The sequence below is a fragment of the Rattus norvegicus genome, chromosome 2 (assembly GCF_036323735.1).
Source record: "Rattus norvegicus strain BN/NHsdMcwi chromosome 2, GRCr8, whole genome shotgun sequence".
NCBI lineage: Eukaryota > Metazoa > Chordata > Mammalia > Rodentia > Muridae > Rattus > Rattus norvegicus.
The window spans coordinates 167,187,853-167,213,039 of NC_086020.1; the positions used below are offsets into that span (position 1 = coordinate 167,187,853).

General features: G+C 40.1%; 1 protein-coding gene and 1 long non-coding RNA gene across 9 annotated transcripts in view; one reads left to right on the forward strand and one right to left on the reverse strand.

Moving 5' to 3' along the window:
* Rxfp1 (relaxin family peptide receptor 1) overlaps positions 1–3,764 on the reverse strand; it is a 121,203-nt gene extending 117,439 nt beyond the window's left edge. For 2 of the 4 annotated variants that reach the window (XM_006232508.5, XM_039102022.2), the window contains exon 1: positions 3,570–3,764. In XM_006232508.5, the coding sequence (XP_006232570.1) occupies positions 3,570–3,636 (67 nt within the window). In that variant the 5' untranslated portion in view covers positions 3,637–3,764. The remainder of the gene's footprint in view (positions 1–3,569) is intronic. The other 2 variants (XM_039102024.2, NM_201417.2) reach the window with 2 other exon arrangements.
* The window catches only part of LOC108350043 (uncharacterized), a 33,371-nt gene continuing 11,845 nt past the window's right edge, over positions 3,662–25,187 (forward strand). The window contains exons 1-5 of one of the 5 annotated variants that reach the window (XR_010064320.1): positions 3,662–4,076; positions 4,377–4,528; positions 17,192–17,301; positions 19,124–19,261; positions 22,924–22,990. This is a non-coding gene — a long non-coding RNA (uncharacterized LOC108350043). Of the gene's footprint in view, positions 4,077–4,269; positions 4,529–17,191; positions 17,302–19,123; positions 19,262–22,923; positions 22,991–25,187 lie in introns of all 5 variants that reach the window. The other 4 variants (XR_005501023.2, XR_005501025.2, XR_005501022.2 and 1 more) reach the window with 4 other exon arrangements.

The window sequence follows — 25,187 nt, forward strand, 5'->3', positions numbered from 1 at the left end:
GTGTGCCATTGTGCTTGAGTGCCTATTTACCTCACAAACATAATTTGCTACCTTTTTTTTCAGATGGTAACGTACTTACACAGATTTATTAATTTTCTATTTAGTGGAAACTTAAAGATGTAAGTCTAAATGGATTCAGAGTGGGAACAGCACCAACCCGTAGCAACTGACCTTCACAAAATTGGCTTAGAGCATTATATATACTGTGGTCTGTGCATTGGTAAGTTTATCCTCCCACGTTTGGACATGGGTAAGTATGTCCATGTGGTCTGCTTTAATGTCTTCATCAAGTTTTTGCGGCTTTTGTGGGATGTCTGTCTTTGCCTTCTTCCTTAGAGAGACGGTAAGAAGTTACATGGAGCAGGGGATACCTCTAGGGCAAAGACCAGGCAGTCTGCTGAGTCTCCATGGAGGTCTGAAGCTGAGCCCTCCGCGTCCCGGCCACTCCTTTACAAATCGAAGTGGATCAGGCTTGTTTCCGAGGCACTCCATTTCCCCCTTACTTATTTTGTTCTAACCTAAAGTATTACATAAAACCATTATTTTGCTTGAGATATTGTTTAATGTGTAAGAAAAATCTCTTGAAAGGATTTATGATACAACACATTCTGAGGATGGTTTGAAAACATATAATTCTGAAATAACCATAGACTGACAAGAACTTTGGAAAATACCACAGTGGGTTACCCCAGGCCCTTTGCTCAGCTTCCTGTGATGGCATAACCTTACATAACTTAACTAGTATCAAACTACAGATTAACTTCGGTTTCTTATGACTGAAGGATAAAAGGCCAGCTCTTCTGAGCCCAGATCAGCTTAGGTGTGTCACTGAACAGGAAATTCTGGGTTAAGGTACTGCTATCGTCACTCTGTCCCTTCAGAGCAAGGCTGAAGGTTACACTTTATCCTATTGCTTATTAAAGTATCTGGCATTCACTTGCATTTTTAGTTAACACATGGCCGATAGCTCTACATCTATAGGGAGTTTTGCTGTTTTCAAGGCCCAATTATTTGTGCCACCTCTGCTGAGGATGCTCATTGTCCAGGGATCCAAATCACTCAAATCTTGACATTTATTACTGTGAACCTTGTGACAAGGCATAAAATGTCCTTGGGTCTTGCTGAATTGGTTTTACATGATCGTCACTGTGAAGATTTACTATTTTTTTCCCTAGCAAAGCCTGAATGAATACATGAGCTCTGGGAAGTAGATAGGATAAAATATTTGATTGCCACTTGACAAATTAAGGTTCAAAGGTGGTAAATTAATTGCTGAGAATCATGGAACCAGGACATAGCCCCACAGCTGCACATGGCAGGATGGTGTCTACCATGATATTAAATAACCTTTCCAAAGTACCAGAGGTCAACACAACCCAACACAACCCAGCACAACACTGCACAACACCACAACACTGCACAACACCACACCACACCACACCACACCACCACAATACAATATGGTATAACACAACACAACAACCAAACAAGCCAAGCCAAGCAAACTGAGTAAATAGAGCAAACAATCCACAGCTCAGGGCAGCAGTGGAGGGTTAGGAGCCTGGCCTGATGTGTGGCTGTTGATGTCCTTTGCTGATGCCCTTTGCTGTGAGCACAGAAACTGAGGTGGATTTGAGTGATGGGCTACAAAAGGTGGCTGACTTTATTATGGGTTATTATTTGGGGGGTTCTGCAAAAGCTCACAAGCTCCTTCCAGTTGCCCAGATAGTACAGTAATGTGTAACATCTGTGTGTCACCATGTTGCCCTCAACCCAGGGGAAAGCATGGGATGTTGAGAATTTGGAATGTGCAGCTATGCCACTATTTATACTGTTTTTTGGGTTTTTTTGTTTGTTTTTTTATTTTTTTTTTTAAACCTAAAGAGGACATAAATGTAAAAGGAAGGAAGGTTCTGGTACCATCATTATCCTTATCACTTTCAAAGTTTTGCTCATGAAAATAACTTATTCCAGGGTGGTGGTGGTGCACGCCTTTAATTCCAGCACTCGGGAGACAGAGGCAGGTAAATCTCCGTGAGTTCAAGGCCTGGTCAATAGAGTGAGTTCTAGGACAGCCAAGGCTACACAAAGAAACCCTTTCTCAAAAAAAATTTAAGAAAAGAATTTAACATGGAGAATTTTTATAGCCTGGAACTTCTTTAGTATCACATCAGTCAAAATTCCTTGTTAACCTGCTCCGAACACATTTTATACATCTTAAGTTCTTCCTACTAAATCACCTGTTATAAAAGAATTCCCCTGGATCTGTCAGTCTATGTCTATGCACCTCCTTGAGATTGGATAGGAAATGTTAAAATTGATCATTAATTCCAGTGGGCTTTTGCTACAAATGTCAAAAGCCCAGGGATAGTTCGTGTGTGTGTGTGTGTGTGTGTATGTGTGTGTGTGTGTGTGTGTGTGTGTGTGTGTGTGTGTGTGTGTGTGTAGCTCTGATACCTTAAGTACTGGGTTATAAGTAGAAAGATCCAGGCTTTTATTATGATTTTTGGTTTGAGGTTTTGTTACCTTAGATAAAAGTATGAATGTCACAGTTAGGATTGACATATAGCAAATTAGGAGGAGAATAGTCTCAGGGATTCCTACTCATTTCTCTAGTTTTTAGATTGTCTCAATCTTTAACTATTTAGTTGCACTGTGGTCAGAGGAAAAAAAGGAGAAAAATATCATCAAAGTGTAGTATATGCAATCAGAATTAAGAGATTTAAGATGGACTGTGACCCCGAGAAATTCAGTAGGATATCTTCGTATAAACACCATGTTTGTAGAATTTCAAAGACAAAAAAATATATATAAACATGCATGTGCTTTAAATTTGAGGATCCTCACAACCCTCCCACAATCCTAATGTATTAAAGAGACTCGGAAACTTTCATTCTGACCTGGGGTTGGATTATTTCATTGTTCCAAAAAGCATAGATGTTTTCTTAACTCAGAGAAATGATTTAATGAGGTATAATGTATGACAACCCCCTTTCTAGAATTTTAAACAGATTAAAAAAAAAAGAAAACCCATGGCTTAATATTCAAAGGAAATTCGTCATTATTGTAAAAGTAAAATGACTTTTTATTTGCTTGGGTCCCTGTGGTTTTCATTTCTTGAAGCTTTCCCTTGCTTTTCTTTCAAGGAACAGTGCAAAAACCTGGCAAGAGAGTTACGTGGCTACATCTCTCTGTGGATGCCCACCCGAGGCAGCAATGTGCTACAACCTCACAGAAACAAAAAAACATTAGGACCTCTCAGGGAAGGGGCACAGAACTTACAGATTCTCTTTAAATACTAAAATACTGCTTATCAGTGATAAAAGTTGGCTGTAATAAAGCATAGATTTGTAAAATATGTTAGTTTTGCTTAACTTTTGAGTCTGACAAAGATATTCCAGTACAAACATCAGAAATTTACTAAGAAGAATGATTCTAAAGTGAGCTTGCAATTTTTATCAGAGCATGCATTTTAGTTTAAAAGCATGAACGTACAGAATGAACATTTGTACTTGTGACTGTTTCACAAAGCACTAAGGCACATAAAATTAGACGCGGAGCATACTCACAATATCGTCCAATAATGAAGACGCAGAAGAAGAATGGACCAGATGTCATTTCCTTCTTTCTGAGCATCTAATTAATGAAAGATAAAACGTGGTCTTGGATAAAATGAGTCGCGCACAGCTCACAGTGGTTGTGCTATTTCTGTCTGCAGTCTTAGCAGCTATAAGGCAGATCTCTCTCTCTCTCTCTCTCTCTCTCTCTCTCTCTCTGTCCCTCCCTCATTTCCCTCCCTTCCTTTATCCCTTTGCCCCTCCCTCTTTCCTCTCTTGAGTCCCTTTTCTGAAAGTCTTACTATCTTTTTACACACACACACACACACACACACACACACACACACACACACACGAGGGGTTGGGGAGAGAGAGATATTAGTGGCAAGGAAAGTTTCTGAGAACACATAGACTCTGTTTACGCTAAACATTTTGTTTCTATGCTCTGCAAAGTCTCCACATACATACATAGACACTGACTTGATCAAAACCATGCTGTTAGAAACAACTTGAACTGAGGTAAATCCCAAGCAAAATAACATTTCCCTCCCCTCTGTGAATGCTTTTGTGGCACACTATAAAGGAGGAATTAAGGTGTGACTGCAGTGGCATTTTAAATCTGTATGGAAATTTGAGCAATAGATATGGCTCAAACAAAAACATAAAATTTACACATGTCAAAATCCTTTTGTACCCCTGAATTTTACTTTAGTAGAGACCTGGAAATGCTGTGACTGAACTCTAATGTCTTCCTGGGTCCGAGTGCTAGGGATTCTGACACTTTGGGGCTGACAGCTGTTATCTGGACCTGGTTTTCAGGAATCAGATTCCTGCCCAGCAACACGGCTCTGCAGCTCCACACAGGCACATGGATGTGTGGCACAGGCCCTAGAGCACAGCAGGTAACTACCAAATGGCAGCCATTCATGTGACAAGCTTTACTCTGTCCTGCATGGGAAGAGGAAAAATATGTAAGTACAAAGCATGTTTCTCTGAACAGCGTTCTGTCATAGCCAGAGTATACAGTTCTTATTTTTGACTTAGTGGTGTATTTCTAGAACTAATGATTATCATAATCACTCAAGGCTTTGAAAAGGGATGGAGAAAGGAGGGGGTAGAGGAAATTCCAGCTAAGGTGAAGTGTGCATGAAGCTACTTGGGAACCTATGATCTTGAACCCCAATACAAAAGATAAGAGTGGATTTTAGAACACGTGCTATATGTAGGAACTGGAGGGGGGTTATATACCACCAGCCGAAGATTAGGCAGGGATGAGGGCTGTGGGTAAGGGAATGGAGGGATAAGAGCTGTGTTAACCAAATTAAGAGTATAAGAGTATATGAAGAACCCTTATGGAGCCCACGATACTAGTTTGAAAACTAATTAAAACTGCAGTCTTATCAGCTAGCACTCTCTCTCTCTCTCTCTCTCTCTCTCTCTCTCTCTCTCTTTCTCTCTCTCTTTCTTTCTCTGTCCCTCCCTCATTTCCTCCCTTCCTTTATTCTTTATTCTTCTGTCCCTCCCTCTTTCCTCTCTTGAGTCCCTTTTCTTACTATCTTCTACACACACACACACACACACACACACACACACACACACACACACACACACACACCAAAATCCAGGCAGCAGTAGCAGTAGCCTTCAAGTCCAGCACTTAGCAGGAAAAGGCAGGTGAATCTTTGAGTTTGAGGTCAGCCTGGTCTACAGAGGTTCCAAGACCTATCTATTCTGGAGTTTGAATTGAGGAAACACAAATGCATAAAAATGCTTTCCTCAGAGGACATGAATTTTAAAAGAAAACCTGTGTTACTTGAGACACATGTTTCCTCCCTATAAGTTATTGGTCAGGAAGGCCCAGAGGCACTCAAAAAATGCTATTGCCATTGCTCTTGTAACTGGATGGTAAGACTCTTTTGCTTGAGACACCCACACTTTGATTATAAGGCACAGAGACACAGATCTTGAGCTGAGCAGAAAACATTTCGCATTTCTTATAACAGCAACAGCTGTGCAGGCTACTGGGGAGAAAAAGCATACGTAGTCTTATCTAATACCCTGTCTGTGGTAATACTGACCTGACAGACAAGATGTGCCCATTGGTGCAGTGGTGGCAAGACTGTTTTTTAGGATAATCATTTACTCTCTGATTGGTTTGAGGTCTGTTACACAGAAGGGAATTGATACTTGATAAACTCAGTCAAAACTCATGGTCATAATTTTTTTCTATGAAATAAATTACTTCTACAGGAGAGAAAAGGCAATTAAAATGACTTTTGGGCTACTATTTAGAGATAGGTTTCACATATTAAAGTCAGGGAGACAAATTCTTTAAGAGTCTATTCTCTTCAGACATTGGAAAAAAATTCCTTGGGTACAAAATTGCTTCTGGTTGAGAATTGCTGTATTTTAGTTATATAATCTCTTGAATAATGTTTAGATATTATGTTTTTGTGTTTTTGAGGCAGGGTTTCTCAGTGTAGCTCCGAGTGTCTTGGAACTCACTCTGTAGAGTAGGCTGTCCTTGAACCTGGAAATCTGCTGCCTCTGCCTCTCACGTTCTGGGATTAAAGGTGTGTGGTACCACTGCCTGGCTAGACTTGTTTTTTAATGTCTGATTATTGACATCAAACTATTTTTACATAGACTTTGCATTAAAGTGAATTTTCTTGTCTTACAATTTGAAGAAGCTTGTGCGTGCGCACAGACACACAGACACACACACACAGAGACACACACACACAAACACACACTGAAAAACAAAACAAAACGAAAAGAGATGGAGTAGATTCTTCCTCTTCTTCATGCTCATGCTGGCTGATTACAAACATGCTTGAGTGGTATGATAGTCTAATGGTGCCAGAGTCTCTGCACTGTCCTGGTTTTCCATTCAGATTTAGTGCCGATGTAGGTTAATAGAATTATGTCCTTTCTTGTCTCAGAGCTTCCTTATGAAGCCTATGGAAGCACTCTGAGTAATAGCAAAGCCCCCTGCTTGAAAATTACTCCTTGTAACAACCCAGGGAGTCAAGCAGAAAAGCATTTTGTCCAGTCACACTTCTATCAGTTAGACCTGTGACACTCCAAGACCTGTTCATCCCTCCCCACCTAAAAGTCACCATACTTTTCTGCACCTGTCCATTACTACCATGTGCAACAGGAAAGACAGCCATTTTGTTAATTCTTTTTGATTGTAGACCCCAGTTTTCCCAAGGTCAGAAGCTCATGAAATCTCACTCAGAGTTTCATGGGATAGAGAGTCCATAATCCACTAACCACAAATGAAGAACATTAAGTACAACCCAAGGGCAAAGGAAACAATCTGTCAAATTGTTCAGCCCATGGTTCCATTTCTATCATGACAGCTGCCAATCAGTTGAGACTCTTGAAGTATTCTTCATTGGTAAGTTCCACAAAAGACAATTTTAGCTGTCTTAATTGAGCATCAATCGAACTATTCCAAAAGGAGATGACATTTGGAGAACGATATTGACAACATTGCTGAACATGGAATTGGATGGAGTAGTTAATAGGTACAGAGATTTCTAAAGATGTTTTATGAAGAATTCAAGTAAATTTGTCTTTGATAGAAAGTGACCAGAAACATTATTATTTCAGAAAATTATCAGTAAGTGGAAAACCAAGTCCTAATTCATGTATCACCAAATGTCCCATTGAGGGACATAGCATGGAAGCAGAGTTTAGTATCCTGCAAAATTAATAGTATGAAGAGGACAAGGGCAGGGCTAAAAAGCATAACTGAACCTCCCTCTGCGTGTATATGGATGAGTATAGAGACATGTATGTATCTGTTATTTATCTACCAATTATTTTAAAGTAAATGAAAGTAATTGGTATTCAAGTACAAATTCTGTGAAGACTTTAGAATTATTAGCTTTGTCTTAATTGGTTTCCTCATCTTCCTACGATAGACTCATTCTACTTAAATTATGCTCATCTGACTCGAGACCAACAGTATGGTCTTGGATATGACTGTAAGCAGCAATTTGGTATATTGATTAGGAGCCTCCATCCAAGATGGGAGATTTTTGATCTTAGAAAAAAACTGTTATATAATACTAAGTTGTTGTAGTTTGATGTGACTGTGCAGTGTGCAAACAAAAGACATTAGAACGATCAGTATTTTTTCTTTGAGTCACCTTACTATGTACTCAGATTAGCCTCAAACTCACAATCCTACTGCCTTACAGACTCCAGAGTGCTGGTATTGCAGACACACACCACTATAATGGACTTAGAGAATTATCTTAATTGTATTTAATCATAAGAATAGTTTGACTTTAGAACAGGGATGCCTAATAGAAGTAAACGTGAGCTATATATACACAATTTTAAGGGATTCTAGAACTTATATCAAAGAAGTAAAATAAAAATCAAATGACTTTAGTTTTAATGATAAATTTTATTAAGATCAACATACTCAAAATATTAATGTTATTCTGGCTACATGTTTCTTATAGGCTCATATGTTTAAATACTTGGTCCTTAAGTGGTAGCATTTCTTTTGGGAGGTTGTGAAATCCTAACAAAATGGGACATAGTTGAAAGAAGTTCTTCATGGGATAATCAGACCTTGAGGATATAGCCTTTCCTACTTACTATCTTATCTCTGATTTCTAAAATGCCCAGATGTAAGGGATGTGAGCAAGTGTCCATTGCTGTAGGCTTGAGGGGGTCTCCTCCCATCATATTTTTTCTGTTGTGAGAGACTGTACCTAAAAGTATGAGCCCAAATCAATATTCCCCCTTGCCTTCCTACTTGTGAGGTATTTGGACACTGTAAGAATTAAAAATAATTAATATACAAAGAGGAGGAGGGGAAATGAACATGACAGCTCAAAACACATTACAAACATATCTGGAATTCTCAAAGAAAAAGTGAAAATATTATACTGAAAATCAAAGCAATAAATACACAAAATTGGTACCAGAAATAGAGTCTTTGCTGTAACTACCTACCTCACTGTGTGATTTATAAGTCTTTGGAACTAATTTGTGGGAGGAATGTGGAAGACTTTAGACCTGACTGCTAGAGAAGTCCTAAAGTGCTGTAAGCAGAGATTAATGGGCCATTAAGGAGGAAACTCAGAAGACCAGGATGCTGATAAAAATGTGAACAGTAAAGACTGGTCTTCCAAAATTGGAGAGAAAAACAAAGACTCTATCAGGAACATGACTAGATGTCACTCATGCTACATCTTGACTGCATTCCGTGAATATCCCCCCAAAACTCCAGTGACAGTAAACTTAAAAGCAATGGACTAAACTTGCTTAGTGGAAATTCCAAGACAATAAATAATTCATCTAGTGGCATGGTTTCCACTGCATTTACTCAGATTTCAGTAAAAGAGATTAAAGAAAATGGAACAGAAGATATGAAAGAAGTTTTTGGTAAGGGAAGGATTTAAAGTTGTAGGCAGGACCTGTGCTGACAGAGACTGTCTTATTAAAGCGATTAGTGCAGTTAAGAAAAACTCATACTTTGACCCAGTCAATGAAGAACTGCAGGGAGGAAACATATCTGCAGTTTTCGTTAAAAAAAAAAAGAGTGATTAAACAAAGAGATTCTCCCCTAAGGACATCCTTCTTAGCAGGACTTCCTAGAAAAGTCTTTTTACAGGTCAGCTTTGAAAGCACAGAGAGACCATTGCAGTTGTGGTCTAAGGGGGCTAGGACACATGTCCAGCTATCAGCAGAAACTGACATAGTCCATATGGTACTGCTTTTGTAGGCATGAAAACTGTAAGAGTTGGAGGGTTATAGAGACTTGCATTGAGGTTCCAAAAGGCTAACAAGGTCAGGCAATATGAAGTAAGGTATGATTTCCCTATAAGAGCTCCTGAGACAGCTACATGTGAAGCTGTAAAGGTGAAACAGAGACCCCATACATTGAAGATGCCTGTAAGAAGCCCATTGAGGAAAGTTGAATGTATCAGGAGGAACTGGACTGAAATAGATAGATAAGTAGATAGATAGGTATATATATATATATATATATATATATATATATATATATATATATATATATATATATATAATACATAGAGAACAAGCATGTGTGTTGCGGGCAACAAAGGTAGGAGAATGGGTTACAGAACCCTACTTGCAGTCCAAATGACTCCATCATGATCCCACAGATGCCAGACATGGGCTTTGAGGTTTGATTTTGTCCCTCTGAGTTTTGCTCTGATATTCTTTCAAAGATAGTATTTGATCTGTTCTATTGTATTAGAAATATATACGTTTATTTATTTATTTTCATTGAAAATAGATTCCTCTCTCATACAATACATCCTTACCATAGTTTCACCTCCCTCCACTCTTTCTAGCTACCCTTCTTCTTTCTCCCACAGATACATTTTTCCTCTGTTTTCTCTTCAGAAAAGAGCAGGCCTCTAAGAGACAATATCCAAACAGGACAATGCAACCAAACAAGATGCAGTAAGTCGAGACAAAAGCCATCATATCAAGGTGGGATGAGGCAACCCGATAGGAGGAAATGAGTCCCAAGAGCAGGCAAAGAGTCAGAGAACCACATCTGTTCTCACGGTTAGGAGTTTCACAAAGCCAAGCTCTCAGTCATGACATGTTCTCAGAGAACCTGGTAGAGACCCATGCAGGCTCCATCTTGCTGCTTCAGTCTCTGTGCACATAGGAGTCCTGCTTAACTGATTCAGTGGACCATGTTCTCTTGGTGCCCTCCTTCCTCTCCGATTTCTATAATATTTCTTCCCCTCCTTTTGAGGAAGAGACTTGAAGGAGATCTCCTGTTTAGACTCTTTCTGTGCAGAATGTCTGGCTGTGGGTCTTTGCACCCACTCCCATATGCTACCAAAGGGAGCCTCTCTGTTGATGACTGGTTAAGGCACCAATCTGTGAGGCTAGTGGGTTATCATTAGGGATCATTTCATTTCGTTTATTTTATTTTATTTTTTGATTGTTCTGTTTAACTCTACTTTAGGTCTCTGCTGTCCAGTCTTCTCTTCCTGACAATCCAGGCAGTGTGGAACATGGGCTCCCCCTTGTGGAGTGGTCCTCAAGTTAAACATTGGTTGCCCACTCCCACAAGTTCTGCTCTACCATTGCCCCAGCACATCTTTCAGGGAGAACAGATTGTAAGCGGAGGGCTTTGTACCTGTGTTAATGTCCAGGTTTCTTTTTCCGTAGTCTGCAGAGTACCTCCCTGCACCAAAAAGTCTAGCATGTAGGGGTGAAGGCTCCATGCAGGCACCAACTGGACCCCTCAACAATCAATGAGCTGTGTGGAGTTATCCTAGCAATGGATGTCACTGTCAGTTTTCAGAGATCAACCCTCTGTCCTAGCATTAGCCTGGATCGTTTGGGGATCTCCACAGGACCCCTTGGCCAACAACTCAACCTAAAGCAACCCAGTCCCACCATTGGGAGCATTGCCTGGCTACAAAAGATGGTCAGTTCAGATTCGGTAAACATAACTTATTTGACAGAAAAATTTTCCATGAGATTGGCTTGAGTTTAGAAGAAGCATTGGACTTATGGATAAGTTGGCAAAGTTAAATGTCATTACATAAAAACTTGAGTAACAACAATGAAAGCTACTGTTTATTTTCACGACCATTTTATAAATATAATGGGGTTTTAATATTGCAAAGTCAGGAGAGTCACCCTTTAGACACTAAACAGCTCTTTAAATTGAATCCATTTCATTTCATTAAGACAGTCACAGTGTATTTCTCTCGTTGCCCTTCAGATGAGTAAAAACTTCACACCACAACTATGAGCCGCATTACAGAAACATCTGCTCTACTCCAGGCTCAAGTGGTGATGGAAGTCTTTAAAAATAAGGACAGAGCAGGGTGTGGTCACACATGCTTGTAAGTCCAACATTTGGGAGCCTGGGTGGAAGAATCAGGAGTTCAAGATCACTTATCAGCTCTTTGGAAGGCCTTTCTTTTGACTCTCCTGAAAATCTATGTCTGAAGTGGACATGGAAAGATGGGCCCTCTTTGGAGACTATTGGATTCAGGGCATTTTGTAAGCAAATCTACCAGTCTCATAGTTTGTTAGCTAGACTGATAATTTTTGTAGTAACCCACACTGACTTTTACTTTTTCATTCTAGTTAATTTCCCATGTCAATAGCTACTCAGTACTTCCTCAGGTTGGTCCTGTGGACACAGCTCTCTGGTTTACTGTGCTGTTTCCTTCCTTTCTGTCTCCTCATTTAATGAACTCACTGGGGGGGGGGTACCTAGCCTCCATTAGGCTGTGGTTAGACAGTCAGCTCTTTTTTTTTTGGATATTATTTTTATTTACATTTCAAATGTTATTCCCTTTCCTGGTTTCCTGGACATTAGTCCCCTATACCATCACCCTCCCCCTCTTCTATAAGGGTGTTCCCCTCACCATCCACTCCCCCTTCCCACCCTCCCAACATTCCCCTACACTGGTAGTCCAGCCTTGGCAGGACCAAGGGTCTCTTCTTCCACTGGTGCCCAACAAGGCCATCCTCTGCTACATATGCAGTTGGAGTAATAGGTCAGTTCATGTATAATCTTTGGGTAGTGGTTTAGTCCCTGGGAGCTCTGGTCGGTTGGCATTGTTATTCTTATGGGGACACAAGCCCCTTCAGCTCTTTCAATCCTTTCTCTAGTTCCTGCTTTCAGTTCAGTGGTTTGCTGCCAGCATTTACCTCTGTATTTGACATGTTCTGGCTATATCTCTCAGGAGACATCTATATCCCGTTCCTGTCAGCATGCACTTCTTAGCTTCATCAATCTTATCTAGTTTTGGTATATATATATATATATATATATATATATATATATATATATATATATATATATATGCCACATGTGGGGCAGGCTCTGAATGGCCAGTCTTTCAGTCTCTGCTCCAAACTTTGCCTCCATATTCCCTCCTATGAATATTTTTGTTCCCCCTTTTAAAAAGGAGTGAAGCACCTGAAGTTTGGTCATCCTTCTTCTTGAACTTCATGTGTTCTGTGGATTGTATCTTGGGTAATTCAAGCTTTTGGTCTAATATCCACTTATCAGTGAGTGCATACCATGTGTACTTTTCTGTGATTGGGCTACCTCACTCAGGATGATATTTTCTAGTTCAGTCAATTTGCCTATGAATTTCATGAAGTCATTGTTTTTGATAGCTGAGTAGCACTCCATTGTCTAGATAGTCAGTTCTTTTATCTTCTGTACAGAGTCAGTGGTTTAATTAGGAGGAGGTTCAGGGATGTGCTAACAGGTGGTCTGATCCTCTTAAATTTAGGGAGTGCTTCAGGGACTTTTAGCAAATAATATAATGACCCAGCTTGCTCTAGTTCTTATCAAAAGACGGCTTTCAGTTGACCTTTGTTAATAAATAAGTTTTCCATTTTATCTTTTACTGGCTGTGGTTCAGAAGCAGTGTAAAAGAGTTGCTTTAAATCATGGACTTCTGAGTTTGTAGACTTCAAGTTTGCTATTCTTAAAAAAATTATTCGTTATTGCTGTCTGTGTAAGGAGGTACAGGGGCATGCCATGATGTAGATGTGGAGGCAAAGAACAATTTTGTTCAATTTGTTTTCTCTTTCTACTTTTATGTGGGTGCCAGGGATCCGACACAAGTGCCATGCTTTACCCACTGAGCCATCTCCCTCTCCACTCCCTTTACTAAATTGGCTAATTGTTAACAAGCTACTTTGGTTTTGTAAATGTATGTGAACAAGGAAACTAGCATTCATCATTAAATTTGCGTGATCTCTAGTCCTAGGATTATAAATCGATCAGCGTTGTCTGCTTGCCAAGTTGTCATCGGAAACAATGTCAATAGATACCTTGCCATGCTTAACAAGCTCACTAGTCTCAGGGCCTGCTTCCGGGGTGCTCTTCCTGGCTGTGACCAGCCTTGATGCCAATACTACCTGTACGCATTTTATGTGCATCATTTTATAACACATCTTATAAATGATGTCATATAAGGGATAACGCACCAAATCTGGCCCCTGTCTTTCCAGTCAGTTAGCATATGCTAGGCAGGGACACGCTGACGGCTGGCCCCCGCTTCCAGCTTACTTCTCACATTATGCTCAGTCAGAGACTCAAGCTGATAAGACTCTGGCTGGTTACCCAGTTCCACGGTTCTGTGTAGGGGGGGAAGGTGACAAATAATGCCAGAGGCACAAAACCCAGAGGCAACTGTTTAATCAGAGGCTGTCTCATTTGCATTCTAATTAAGATTATGGTGCTCTTTCTTTTTACTTGAAAAGTTCACCAAACAGTATGTCAAATAATCTTTCCACAGTTTCTTTGATCTAATCTCTACCAAAACCCCCTCTACTTTATGATTACACACCCATTCAAGCCTCTTGCTTTGTAGCCTTTGGTTTCAAAGTATATGGGAAGTTTATGATAAAATATCACATACTAATGAACATTTCTACAAAACTCTGAAATACCTTTGAAATACTTTTGAAATATTGTTATCAGCAATGAAATATGCCTCTGTATTACATCTTTTAAAAAACATCCTATTAGTTCTTTAAGAATTTTTATGTGTTTTGATTATATTCATTTCTCTTCACCAAATCTTCCCAGATATGAAGGGATTTTTTTAAACTAATAGCTAATAATAATAACCAATAACTAAGTTACTGGCTTTCCAATCTGGGACAAAGGCGTCTTATAATTTTTCACCTGTCACTGCTAAACATAATTCTCACGATGAAGAGAATGAAGGAGGAGCTACTTTGAGCTAAATGCACATGGCAATGCCCTGGGATTGGATACAGGTTGCTCCCAGTCACGTGTTCCAGGGTGGAGACAGTGACATGCACTTCCGCAGTCAACAACAGAAGAAAGGCACAAATCAGGACATTTCCTAAGCGCGTCGTTAGGAGCATTAGGCTGGCAGGTCACAGCACAGTGTGGAGAACTGTGTGATGGGTGCTAGAGATCACCTGGTGACAATCCCAGCTTCTGGGGTGAGAGTTAGATGTCTGTTAATACGTTCCAAAGGCTTTACCTGACTATTGAAAGGAAGTAGGTCAGACAGACACAGAGGCGCCTATTAATGGCTACTGAGATGGATAAAGATGACCCGAGGTAATGTGGGTTGGGATCTGAAACATTCTAACTCTCTTAACACCAGAGTTGTAATCATTATCACTCGTCCCTGAAGAATCTTTTAGAAAATTATACTTCATTACATTTATGAATGTATGTATATGGGAGGGGCTTGGAGTGTAATGCCACTGTACATATGTAGAGGTAAGAAGACAACTTGAGAGAGTTGAATTTTTTCCTCCCCCTGGTCAGGCTTAATGGAAGGTACTGTTATGGAAACTCCGGTCCACAGTTTCCTCCCCATTCCACAATTCCCCCATGCCAGCTGCTTGACTGTGTCATCCTCTTCCCAATTCTGCATTAGTTGGATTAACTGGAGGGCAGGTGGCAGGAATCCAACTCAACCGAGGTCCACAGATCTACCCGGACTCTGCTTATGACTCCCCATTCTGGATCTTTAACCTTTCTCTCCTAATCTCTCGATTTCCTGTTTTCTCTTAGCCTAGAATCCCTGTGTGCTTGGCTAAAATGGCTGTAGATGAGCTCTGGTTTTTCTCTTTTCGGCTCTATGCTCATCAGAGCAAGGAAACACCTTCAGGGGTTCTCAAGAACTACTGTTCTTTGACTAGGTTATAATTTTAATCTAAACTAAGAATTGTGTCTAGGGTATCATGATCTTACTGATAGGAGATTACATTATGAACCATTCTTGATTATGAGGCACAATTGTAAATAGTCTAATGGCCAAAAAGTTGGAGGTCAAATGTATGGTTTAACCACTGTCCTGAAGTTTCCTAGGCCAGTAGGTATAAAAGGAGACCATACTGGGTCTGAAAAAGAAATGGGACATGCTAAGAGTTAGTGAAACAGGGTGTGTTGACTCACACTTGCAAACCTAGCACTAGAGACGTTGAGGCAAGAGGATTATGAATTTGAATCCAGCCTTGAGTACACAGTGAGCTACAAGTCAGCCTGGGATAGATAGCAAGGTCATAAAAAATGAAGTAATACTGAGTAACAACAACAGTAGAACAGAACAAACCAAGGTAACAGTGGGAATAATAGGTAAGAGAAGAGTGATGTGGGGAGAGAGGTAGAGACTAAGGGAAAGAAAAAGTTAAGGGAAAACCCTAATAGCAACAGAGAGATCATCAGTGCAAGTAGAGTGAGACCACTGTCCTGCACTGTAGTCGGTGTTTATGTCACACAATCAATGTATCTACAACCATCCCCACAGAATTCATGCAAGTGCTGTTATCACTATGTTATTAACTATGTTACCTATACAATCCAGCTTATGATCTTTCAACATGAAGACAGACAGGTTCTGTTATATTACATTTCCTCCGGTGAGGAAAGGCTCTTCAGATTCTACTAATAAAACAGCTTGTCAGTGTAAGCAACCCTGGTTGTGAGGACAAAGACATGTCTTCTATTTCTCAGTTAATCTTTAGAATGAATAGTTCTAACTGGAGCTCCTAGGATATTTCAACTGTGTCCCAGATAACTTTCTATTACTCATGTTTGGGTACCAGGCAGTAGCCATAGAAACCTCTCATCTATTCTTGCTTCCAGAGGTTAGCGGTCCCCTTCACACAACTGCATCTGATTGTGAAAACGCTAATGAAGATAGATTCTGGGTCCCTTGTTGGTATTACGTTCTCAGAACGCTCTTCATTTTCTAAAATACAAAGTGAGATTTTTTTTTTCCCTCACAGCGTGTCTATCTCTAAGCACATCAACTAGTCACACATCTTACCATATTATTTATATGTTTATAAGATGTAAGTGTTGGAACCAGGTGAGGCCGAAAGGGGATGCCAGGTGCACAGCAGCTCCAGTCATACCACAGACAGGCAAGTCATGGAATTACTCCAACAAGGTATTTCATTAGTAGAACTTGTGGTAGGAAAAGTAATAGAATTGTAATAGAATGTAATGTAACAGAATTGATCAGTCTTCATGTACAAAGTCGTGAGCTTGATTGAATAGCTTTATGCTTTCTTAGTGTGATGGCAACCATTGTGCTGGTTGTAGTCGCAATCCATGTGTGACATAAACACCACATGGTCGGGGGAAGTCAAACTAGAAACACCAAGAGAAAAACTGAGGCCTGACAAAAGCTTAGAGTGTTGAATGCTGACGTCCCCTGAATGAGAAGGACAGAAGGGAGAAGAATTGGGCCCCAGAATGGGGCTCACGGGGTTGATTTAGTGTGCTGAACCTCTTGCCTTTGAGGTTGTTTTTAACCAGCTGGTGAGATCTTGTGGATAAGATCTGAGTTTGAGTACCCAGAGTGATGGATGTGGAGGAGAGGATCTGGAGAACATGGTGCTGTACTATAGGATTAGGAGAAACAGGTTGGCTCTATGATGATGGATGTAGGTGCTTCGTTCCAGGGTACTCAACCGATGGCCAACCCTACCCACTTTCATATCTATCATGGCCACACACACATTGCTTTCCTTCGTGTTAATCAGCTATTCACCAACTCCAACAATTTATTCAGTTTGTTAATTTAAGCCAAATAGCTTGTAAGTCCACACAGCACAGTAGTACTTTTTATATTTTTCAGAGGAAGAGAGCATCACTAAAACAAATTTCCTGGAGGGGTTGCTGCTAAGACCATGCCTTAATGTTTATTAAGTGAAACATTAAATCCTTAAAAAGCAGCTTCATCAAAAGGTATGTCACAACAACAAAGGCATTCTTTTTATCTTCCTTAATGGTGCAACTGAAGGAAGAGATTTCAGAGAGCTAAATACTGGCAGACAGCAAAGCAAGCATGGGTTGTCAATTAAAAAAACCCTGCTTTGGTAAATATACAAATATATGGAGTGTGAAATCAATTAAACCTAAATTTAAACATGCATACTTAGTAATTTGCAGTTTCGAATCCTTAATTACTAAGTGAAAATACTTCCTTTGAATGTTGACGTATAGCATACAATTTATGAAACTAATATTTGGTACAACTATTGCAATTACATTATCCTTTACTTTCTGTGTAGTAAATATTTAGTTCTCTCAGGTGTATTCATATTTTTTTTAAGTTATTTTACTAGAAATGGTAAGCGCTACTTTGGACTATAAATCTTAACATGTGGTTTCAGCCTAACAAGAACTATATATACATAATTGGCAGAAATCATAACTTTGTTATTATTAATCTCCTTAGAAAATTTACTTCATATATAAAGCTTATTTTTAACGTTTTGGAAAAATCCTTAAGTATGAATGAAAACAATTTTTAAGACAAAAATCTTATTATCTATCTTAGGCTGTCTTGAACTTGTAACCTTCCCATCTCAGCTTCTGAGTGCAGGGATGATAGGTAGACACACCACCACACCTGGCTTTGTGAAAGTAAAATTTAAATGAGTTTTTATTTTAATTCAGTATAATTTTTTTAATTGTATGGTACATTGAACTGAAAAAGCTCACACTCTTTCCAAAATTGCCAAGCTAAAAATAAGTGGCTATGCCTAAACTTCTAAACATGAAGACAAAAAAGAGATTCAGTGTGCTGATGCTAGGCATACATTTGAGGTTTAAGAATGCATGCTGGGGCCAGAGAGATGGTTCAGCATGTAAAAGTGCTTTCTGAACAAGCCTGCCAACACAAGGCTGAGCCCCAGAACTCACAAGGTAAAAGCACAGAACCAGTTGCTAAGGTGTCCTCAGAATTCCGTACCACACTGTGGTGCTCTCGGTAACCATAATAAATAAAATAAAAATTAAAGTCCTGAGAACAAAACAAAGCAGAATAGTTACATGACTGTTACTCAGTAAAATTCACTTAAGAAAACTCACGAGGTCAGAAGATAAATTTTAGAGTTTGAGGTATGAATGTTTTCATTCTATTTAACAACGACTGAAAAGATTATTTCTTTTATTTATTCTCTCATGTATTACATCCAGACCCCAGTTTTTCCTCCCTCCTCTCCTCACAGTAACCCCCTCCACAACTTCCCCCTCCTAAGCCACTCCTTCTCCATTTCCCTTCAGAAAAGGGCAGGCCTCTTAGGGATAACAACCAAATATGGTATAAAAAATTGCAATAAGACCAGGCACCTCCCCTCATATGAAGGCTGGAGGAGACAATCCAGTAGGAAGAAAAGGGTCCCAGAAGCAGGTTAAAAACTTTAAAAGACAATCTCCTCTCCCACTGTTAGGAGTCCCACAAAAAGACCAAGCTACACACCATAGCCTGCATGCAGAGGGCCCAGGTCAGACTCATGCAAGCCCCTGATTGTTGGTTTAGTCTCCGTGAACCCTATTTATCTGTTTTTTTTAAAATCACAGTATTTGTTCCCTTCTTGGATCTGACAGTTATTACTTTTGTTCTTAGAGAAGCAATGGACCCAGTGGTGTGTGGCTTAGCATTCTCCTCTGTTAGTCACCATACTCATTCACGCTTGGGAACCACTGGCGTAGAAGGGCTTGAGATCTTTCTGATGTTGTTTGTGTGATGAAATGATAATGACAATGTTATTTTTCCCCCCAGGTTTAGACTCTGCTGTGTTTTGGAGCAGAAAGAGTCAACCTGTTAAGGGATATCTATCTCCCAGGCCATCAGAAAAATATGAATGATTTCCTTGTATTGTTTTGGAAGTCTGGACTTTGGAGATGAAACCACAGTGATGTAAGATGATCACAGAGTCGATATGTGTATTTCATTTCCAGAAAAAGATACTTTGAAAGTGGTTATAAGCAGTCACTGGGTTTGCATCAGATGATATAAAAGTGGTTTGGTTCCTTATTTTTATGTCTTTTATGTGCAGACATTGAACCACAAATCATAATGTCTCTGTTGTGAACCTTTGAGATCTGCTTACTGAAGTGATTTTGAATATTCAGTATAATATGTTAGACATACTCACTGCTCTGTATCCTCAATCTTCAAAGCTTATTTACCTTGTATAACTGACCATCACCTGTCTATTCTCTTTCCTGTCTCCAGCTCTTATTACATTTTTCCCAGTTTTATAAGTTCACCTATTTTAAATTCTGCATGTGACATCATATAGAAATTGTCTTTCTGAGTTTGACTTATTTCACTTATCATGATAGCCTCTACATCCACCCAGACTATTGCAAGTGGCAGAATTTTATACACTTTAAAGGCTGCTTAATAACTTACTACTATATACATAGTTCCAATTTTCCTCATCTATTTATCCATCTGATAACAAACTTTGACTCTACGTTATGTGAGAAATGGAGACCGTGTGTGAGCAGAAGAGACACACGCACATATATGTCTTCCATCCCTTGACACTCCCTTGGCCTAAAGCCACAGAGATGCACACATGATGCATGGGAACTAACCGAAACCCAATGGGAACACAAACACAATGTCCCGTTTATGATGGAATGGGGAGTTGATAACCCTGAGAGGTATGCTCTCCCTTAGAATCAGAAATGTCTCAAAAGTGAACGGTGGCACTCTAAGAAATATGATAGCCACAAACCACCAGCATGTTCCTCGCTGTTCTTGTGGCTTCTTCTCGTCATAAGCTAACAACTTGAAAAACGTGACACAAGAGGGAGTCAAAAGCGGAGCTATATTGGGCAAGGCGACACACATTTAGAACCATAGCACTGGGGCAGGGAGAGTGGAGGGCCCCTGGAGCTAGTGGGCCAGATGGTCGAGCCAAAGTGGCAAGCTCCAGGTTTGATGAGCGATCATGTTTCAAAAAATAATGTTGGCGCAGCTGGAGAGAAGGCTCAGCAATTGAGAGTACGCGCTGCTCTTGAAGAGGACTCCAGTTCCGTTCCCAGCATCCATATGGTGGCTCACGACTATCTATAATTCCTGTTCCAAAAAATTGAACACCCTCTTGCGGTCTCTGTGGGAAAAAGCCTGCATGTAGGCACATAATAATTCATATGAATTTAAAAAAATGTAAAAGAAGATGGAGAGTGAGTGATTGAAGAAGACTCTTGAGTCAACCATTGACCTTAATGTGCAAATACACACAAGTATCTCACATACATGAACACATACGTGTACAAAAGGGAAGATGTTCATAGTTTCTTGTTTGAGTCTTTCCCGATTTACCAATAGACCAAAGAATGTAGTAAGGAAGCAAAAGTCAAATCAGGGCTTCATGCAATGTTTGCTTTGTTTTCCTAAGAGCAAAATGAGATACAAATGAGATACAAATTTTATAATTTTGATGATCTTGCATGCAAGGTAAATGCTCTTATATTTAAATTTTAAAACCGGAATTGTGTAATACAAGGATTAATGCCAAAATTCATGTTAACGATTTAAATTTTTAATTTTTTCTTTCCTAGGATAACATTAGCAGACAATAAAATTACAGCATTATAATAGAGACACACAGAGAAGCTACATATTAACTTTATATATGATTTTATAATATATTATCCATGGTAGAAATGTTAATGTCCTCCTGTTCTCTGGAAAGGAAGTGCCAGACTTCCCTGCAGCACCTGGTCCGCAGGTTCCATCCTGGCTCTGTCTCTGCTGTCACAAGGCAGCGCATAGGTGCCAGTGTCCATCCCTTCTTAAGAGTTCATATAGAACTCAAGTTAATAAAAAAAAAAAGAGTCAAAAAAAAGAGTTCATATAGAAATGAAGCTGTGACTTCTGTTTTTTTTTCTTCCAATATGAAGTTGAGAGCTGTTCTTTCAAGATCTGTAAAAAAATGTGTTAGAAATTTGATGGGAATTGTGTTAAGTCTGTAGATTCTCAATGGGAGGAGAGGCCCTTGGTCTGTCAGGGCTGATGCCCCAGTGTAGAGGAATGTCAGGACAGGGAGGTGGGAGGGAGTGGGTGTGGGAGCGCCCTTACAGAAGCAGGGGGAGGGCAGATGGGACAGCAGGTTTCTGGAGGGGAAACAGGGAAAGGGAGTAACATTTGAAATGTAACTAAAAAATATCCAAGAAAAGAAAAAAAATTATAAAAAGAAGCTACCCAAAAGACAGTTAAAAAAAAAGTCCATTTTCACTCTCTTAATCCTACCAATCCATGAGCATGAGAGATCTTTTCATCTTCTGAGATGAGATCTTCTTCAATTTCTTTTCTTCAGAGACTTGAAGTTCTTGCCACACAGGTTTTTCACTGGCTTGGTTAGAGTTACATCAAGATATTTTATATTATTTGTGGCTATTGTGAAGAGTGTTGTCTCCCTATTTTCTTTCTCAGTCTGTTAATTGTTTGTATAAAGGAGGGATACTGATTTCTTTGAGTTAATTTTGTATCCAACCACTTTGCTGTAGGTGTTTATCAGCTGTAGGAGTTCTCTGGTAGAATTTCTTGGGTGATTTATGTATACTAACATACCATCTGTAAATAGTGATACTTTGACTTCTTCCTTTCCTATTTGTATCCTCTTGATCTCCTATAGATGTCTTTTTTTCCTCCCTGCCCCTCCTACAGTTGTCTGATTGCTCTAGCTAGAACTTAAAGTACTATACTGAAGAGATAAAGAGAGAGAGCTTTGCTTTGTCCCTGGTTTTAGTGAAAATACCACTGTTCCCAAGAGCATTCATTTTAGACAAACCTTTGAACAACTAATAAATTGAATGGGATATTACATAGCAGCCTACCATGCTCAAGGGCCTGTGTTCCATGTGTAAACACACACACACACACACACACACACACACACACACACACGGGGGTGCTGGTGGGGGGGTTGGAAGAGACAGAGATCGACAGAGACAGAGACAAAGACAGAGAGGCAAGCAGGTTTAGTTTCTAAGCTCTCTGGTTACAAAAGCAAACTGTTATTACCCACATGTTTATCACCTGGTTCACTCACTACCTCCACCTGCACCTTAACAACTAGGGTTGGATACTTTTCTTTTTCAGAGTTGGGGGCTGGGAAATAAGGCCTTGCACCTGTGAGGCAGTCACTCAATGTTAAGCTACTTTAAATGTTCTAAAAGCAAATTCGAATGTTGTTGTGAGCCCTGGTAAGGGGACATGTGAAATGTTTGGCCCCCAAACGATATTTCTTTTAGCCTTGTAATTTATTTAGGACAAATATTAGACATGACTTTAATAATAGTAAGGAAATGTCTATTTTAATCGATGACTCGTTCTGTGACTTTGAGGAATAAGATACTTAATTGGAAGTGAGTCGAAATTACTTGTGTTCTTTTTGTTTAAAGTGACTAGTAAAACAAATTTCCTCTTTCTTAATGGACTCTCACAGTGTCTCAATTAAGCACCCCAGGTGGCTTTCCAGTATGTGACCTGTTAGGAGGACATCCTCCACTGTAACTGTGGCTTTAGGAGTCGTTAATAACTCTGTGTCTTTTCCTCTACAGAGTACAGTGAAAGGATAATGTCTGTTAAAAGTAATTGCTGGTAACAGAATCCAAGGCTGACTATCAGGTCTGTTAACTTAATTTGTTTGGTGACTTTGCTGCTTAATTCTGTTTTTCCTGCTTCTGCCTCATATTCCACAATGGCCCCATGACTCTATTGTTACTTGAAATATAAGGAAATACACTGGAGATTTTTTTCTCTTTTGTTTATTTAGCCATTTAATTAGAAACATTTAAGGATGAAACTTTAAAATTTTAGAGAGTCTTTAATGCAAGGCAATGCATCTTTCATTGAACATCTCAATTGATCGTTTGTTTTGCTCCAAGCACTCAGTTTCAGGGTTCCTGCCCTTACCAGGGGTTTCATGTCACTGGAGAGCTGCAGGAGCATGGGTGGATGAACTAAGGGGTCAGAGAGGGCCTCGCTTGAGAGCTGACTTACTAGTACTCTGTGTGCTGGAAAGGACTCTCTCCTATGTGGAGCAGTCCTACTTTCTTGCTGATAACTTCCCAGGCTTCTGCTTTGCTCCTGCTTCTGCCTCAGGGATTTCATAATCTTTAGGGCATGTTTCCTGGCTACCTTCACTTCAAAATCAAAATCTCTGGCTCAAAACTTTTTGAAGAGCCAACTTTTGGGGCTCCAGAGAGTACTGGCTGAATGCGGGCACTCTATTTTGTCTACTTTCTGATTGGGCTCGCTGTGGGTGAGATGCCTCATGCTCTTGCCATCACTACCAAAGACTGTGACTGCTGCCGTGCATTTCCTGTCATGACCCGCTGAATCCTCACGGGCGTATCCTCACACTGTAAGCTAGACTAAGCCCTTCCTTCCTTATGTTGCTCCTTGTCCGGCATTTGATCACAGTGACAAGAGAAATAACCACTACAGAAAACTGGTTCTTGGGAAGTAAGTGATTGTGATAAACTTGACCACATGGTTCACAGGCTTTCAGATTGGTTAGTGGAGCTATGGGGGAGAGTTTGGGACTGTGGGCTGGAGAAGCTTTAGAGTGGTGTAGGCAGAGATTAAGGGAACATCCTGCTGGAAGTTTGGAAGACCAGAAGGCCAAGAGAAATGTGGACAGTGGGGGCCTGCCTAATGGGGTTTCAAAGGGGAACACATACCATACTGGGGACTGATAACCCGGCAAAGAGCTTGTCTCTGCCTCAAAAGCTTGAGTGAGACTGAATTTAAAAGTCAAAGGCTAAGTTGTTCGGTGGGGGAAGTTGAAAGACAGTCCAACATTCAGGCTATCTTGTGGTTACTGCTCTCTGATTTCAGTCAGATGTATGTTGAGTGAATGGAACAGAAAGACAGGAAAATGTGGAATTTGGTGAGGAAAGAATATGATTGAGTTAAAAGTGGAATCAGCCCAAGATAGTTTGCATATGTTTCTGGAGACAGCTGGGAAAATGGGAGGTCCTGAGTCTGACAGAACAAAGGTAACGGCATCAGGAGCTCAAAATAGAGCTGAACACAGAGCTGCAGTTTTGTGCGTTTAGGCTTCAGTCTTGCTTTAGGCAAATCTTCAATCGCCACCTTCCTAATCTTCCCACCTCAATGGGAGTGTTCACTCTGTGACACTGTATATTGAAAGTATGGGACGCATACTTACATATGCTTATAAATTTGAAGGTATTTGGTCCCCAGTTGGTAGAACTGTTTGGGAAGGATTAAGAGGTGTGGCTTATTGGAGGAGATGTGTCACTGGGGGTGGGTCTTGAGATTTCAGAAGCTCATATCATATTCTCTCTCTCTGTGTGTCTCTCTCTCTGTGTCTCTGTCTCTGTGTCTCTATCTCTGTCTTTCTGTGTCTCTATCTCTGTCTCTCTCTGTCTCTCTCTGTCTCTCTCTGTCTCTCTGTCTCTCTGTCTCTCTGTCTCTCTCTGTCTCTCTCTCTCTTTCTCTCTCTCTCTCTCTCTGTGTGTGTGTGTGTGTGTGTGTGTGTGTGTGTGTGTGTGTGTGCGCCTATGCCTTGCACTTGAGACTAAGGTCTCAGCTACTGCTCTGACAACAGCCATGCCTGACTGCATGCTCACTGCCATGATAGGCACGGATGTGCTCTCTGCATCTGTCAGCTCCAAATAAACCATTTTATAAGTTGCATTAGTCATGCATCTCTGCACGGCAATATAAAATTAAGTAAGAGCTGGATGTGGTGGTGCATGCCTTTAATTCCAGCACTCAGTAGACATAGGCAGGTGGATCTATGTGAGTTTGAGGCTAGTCTGGTCTGTGGTGAGTTCCAGGACAGCCAGAGATA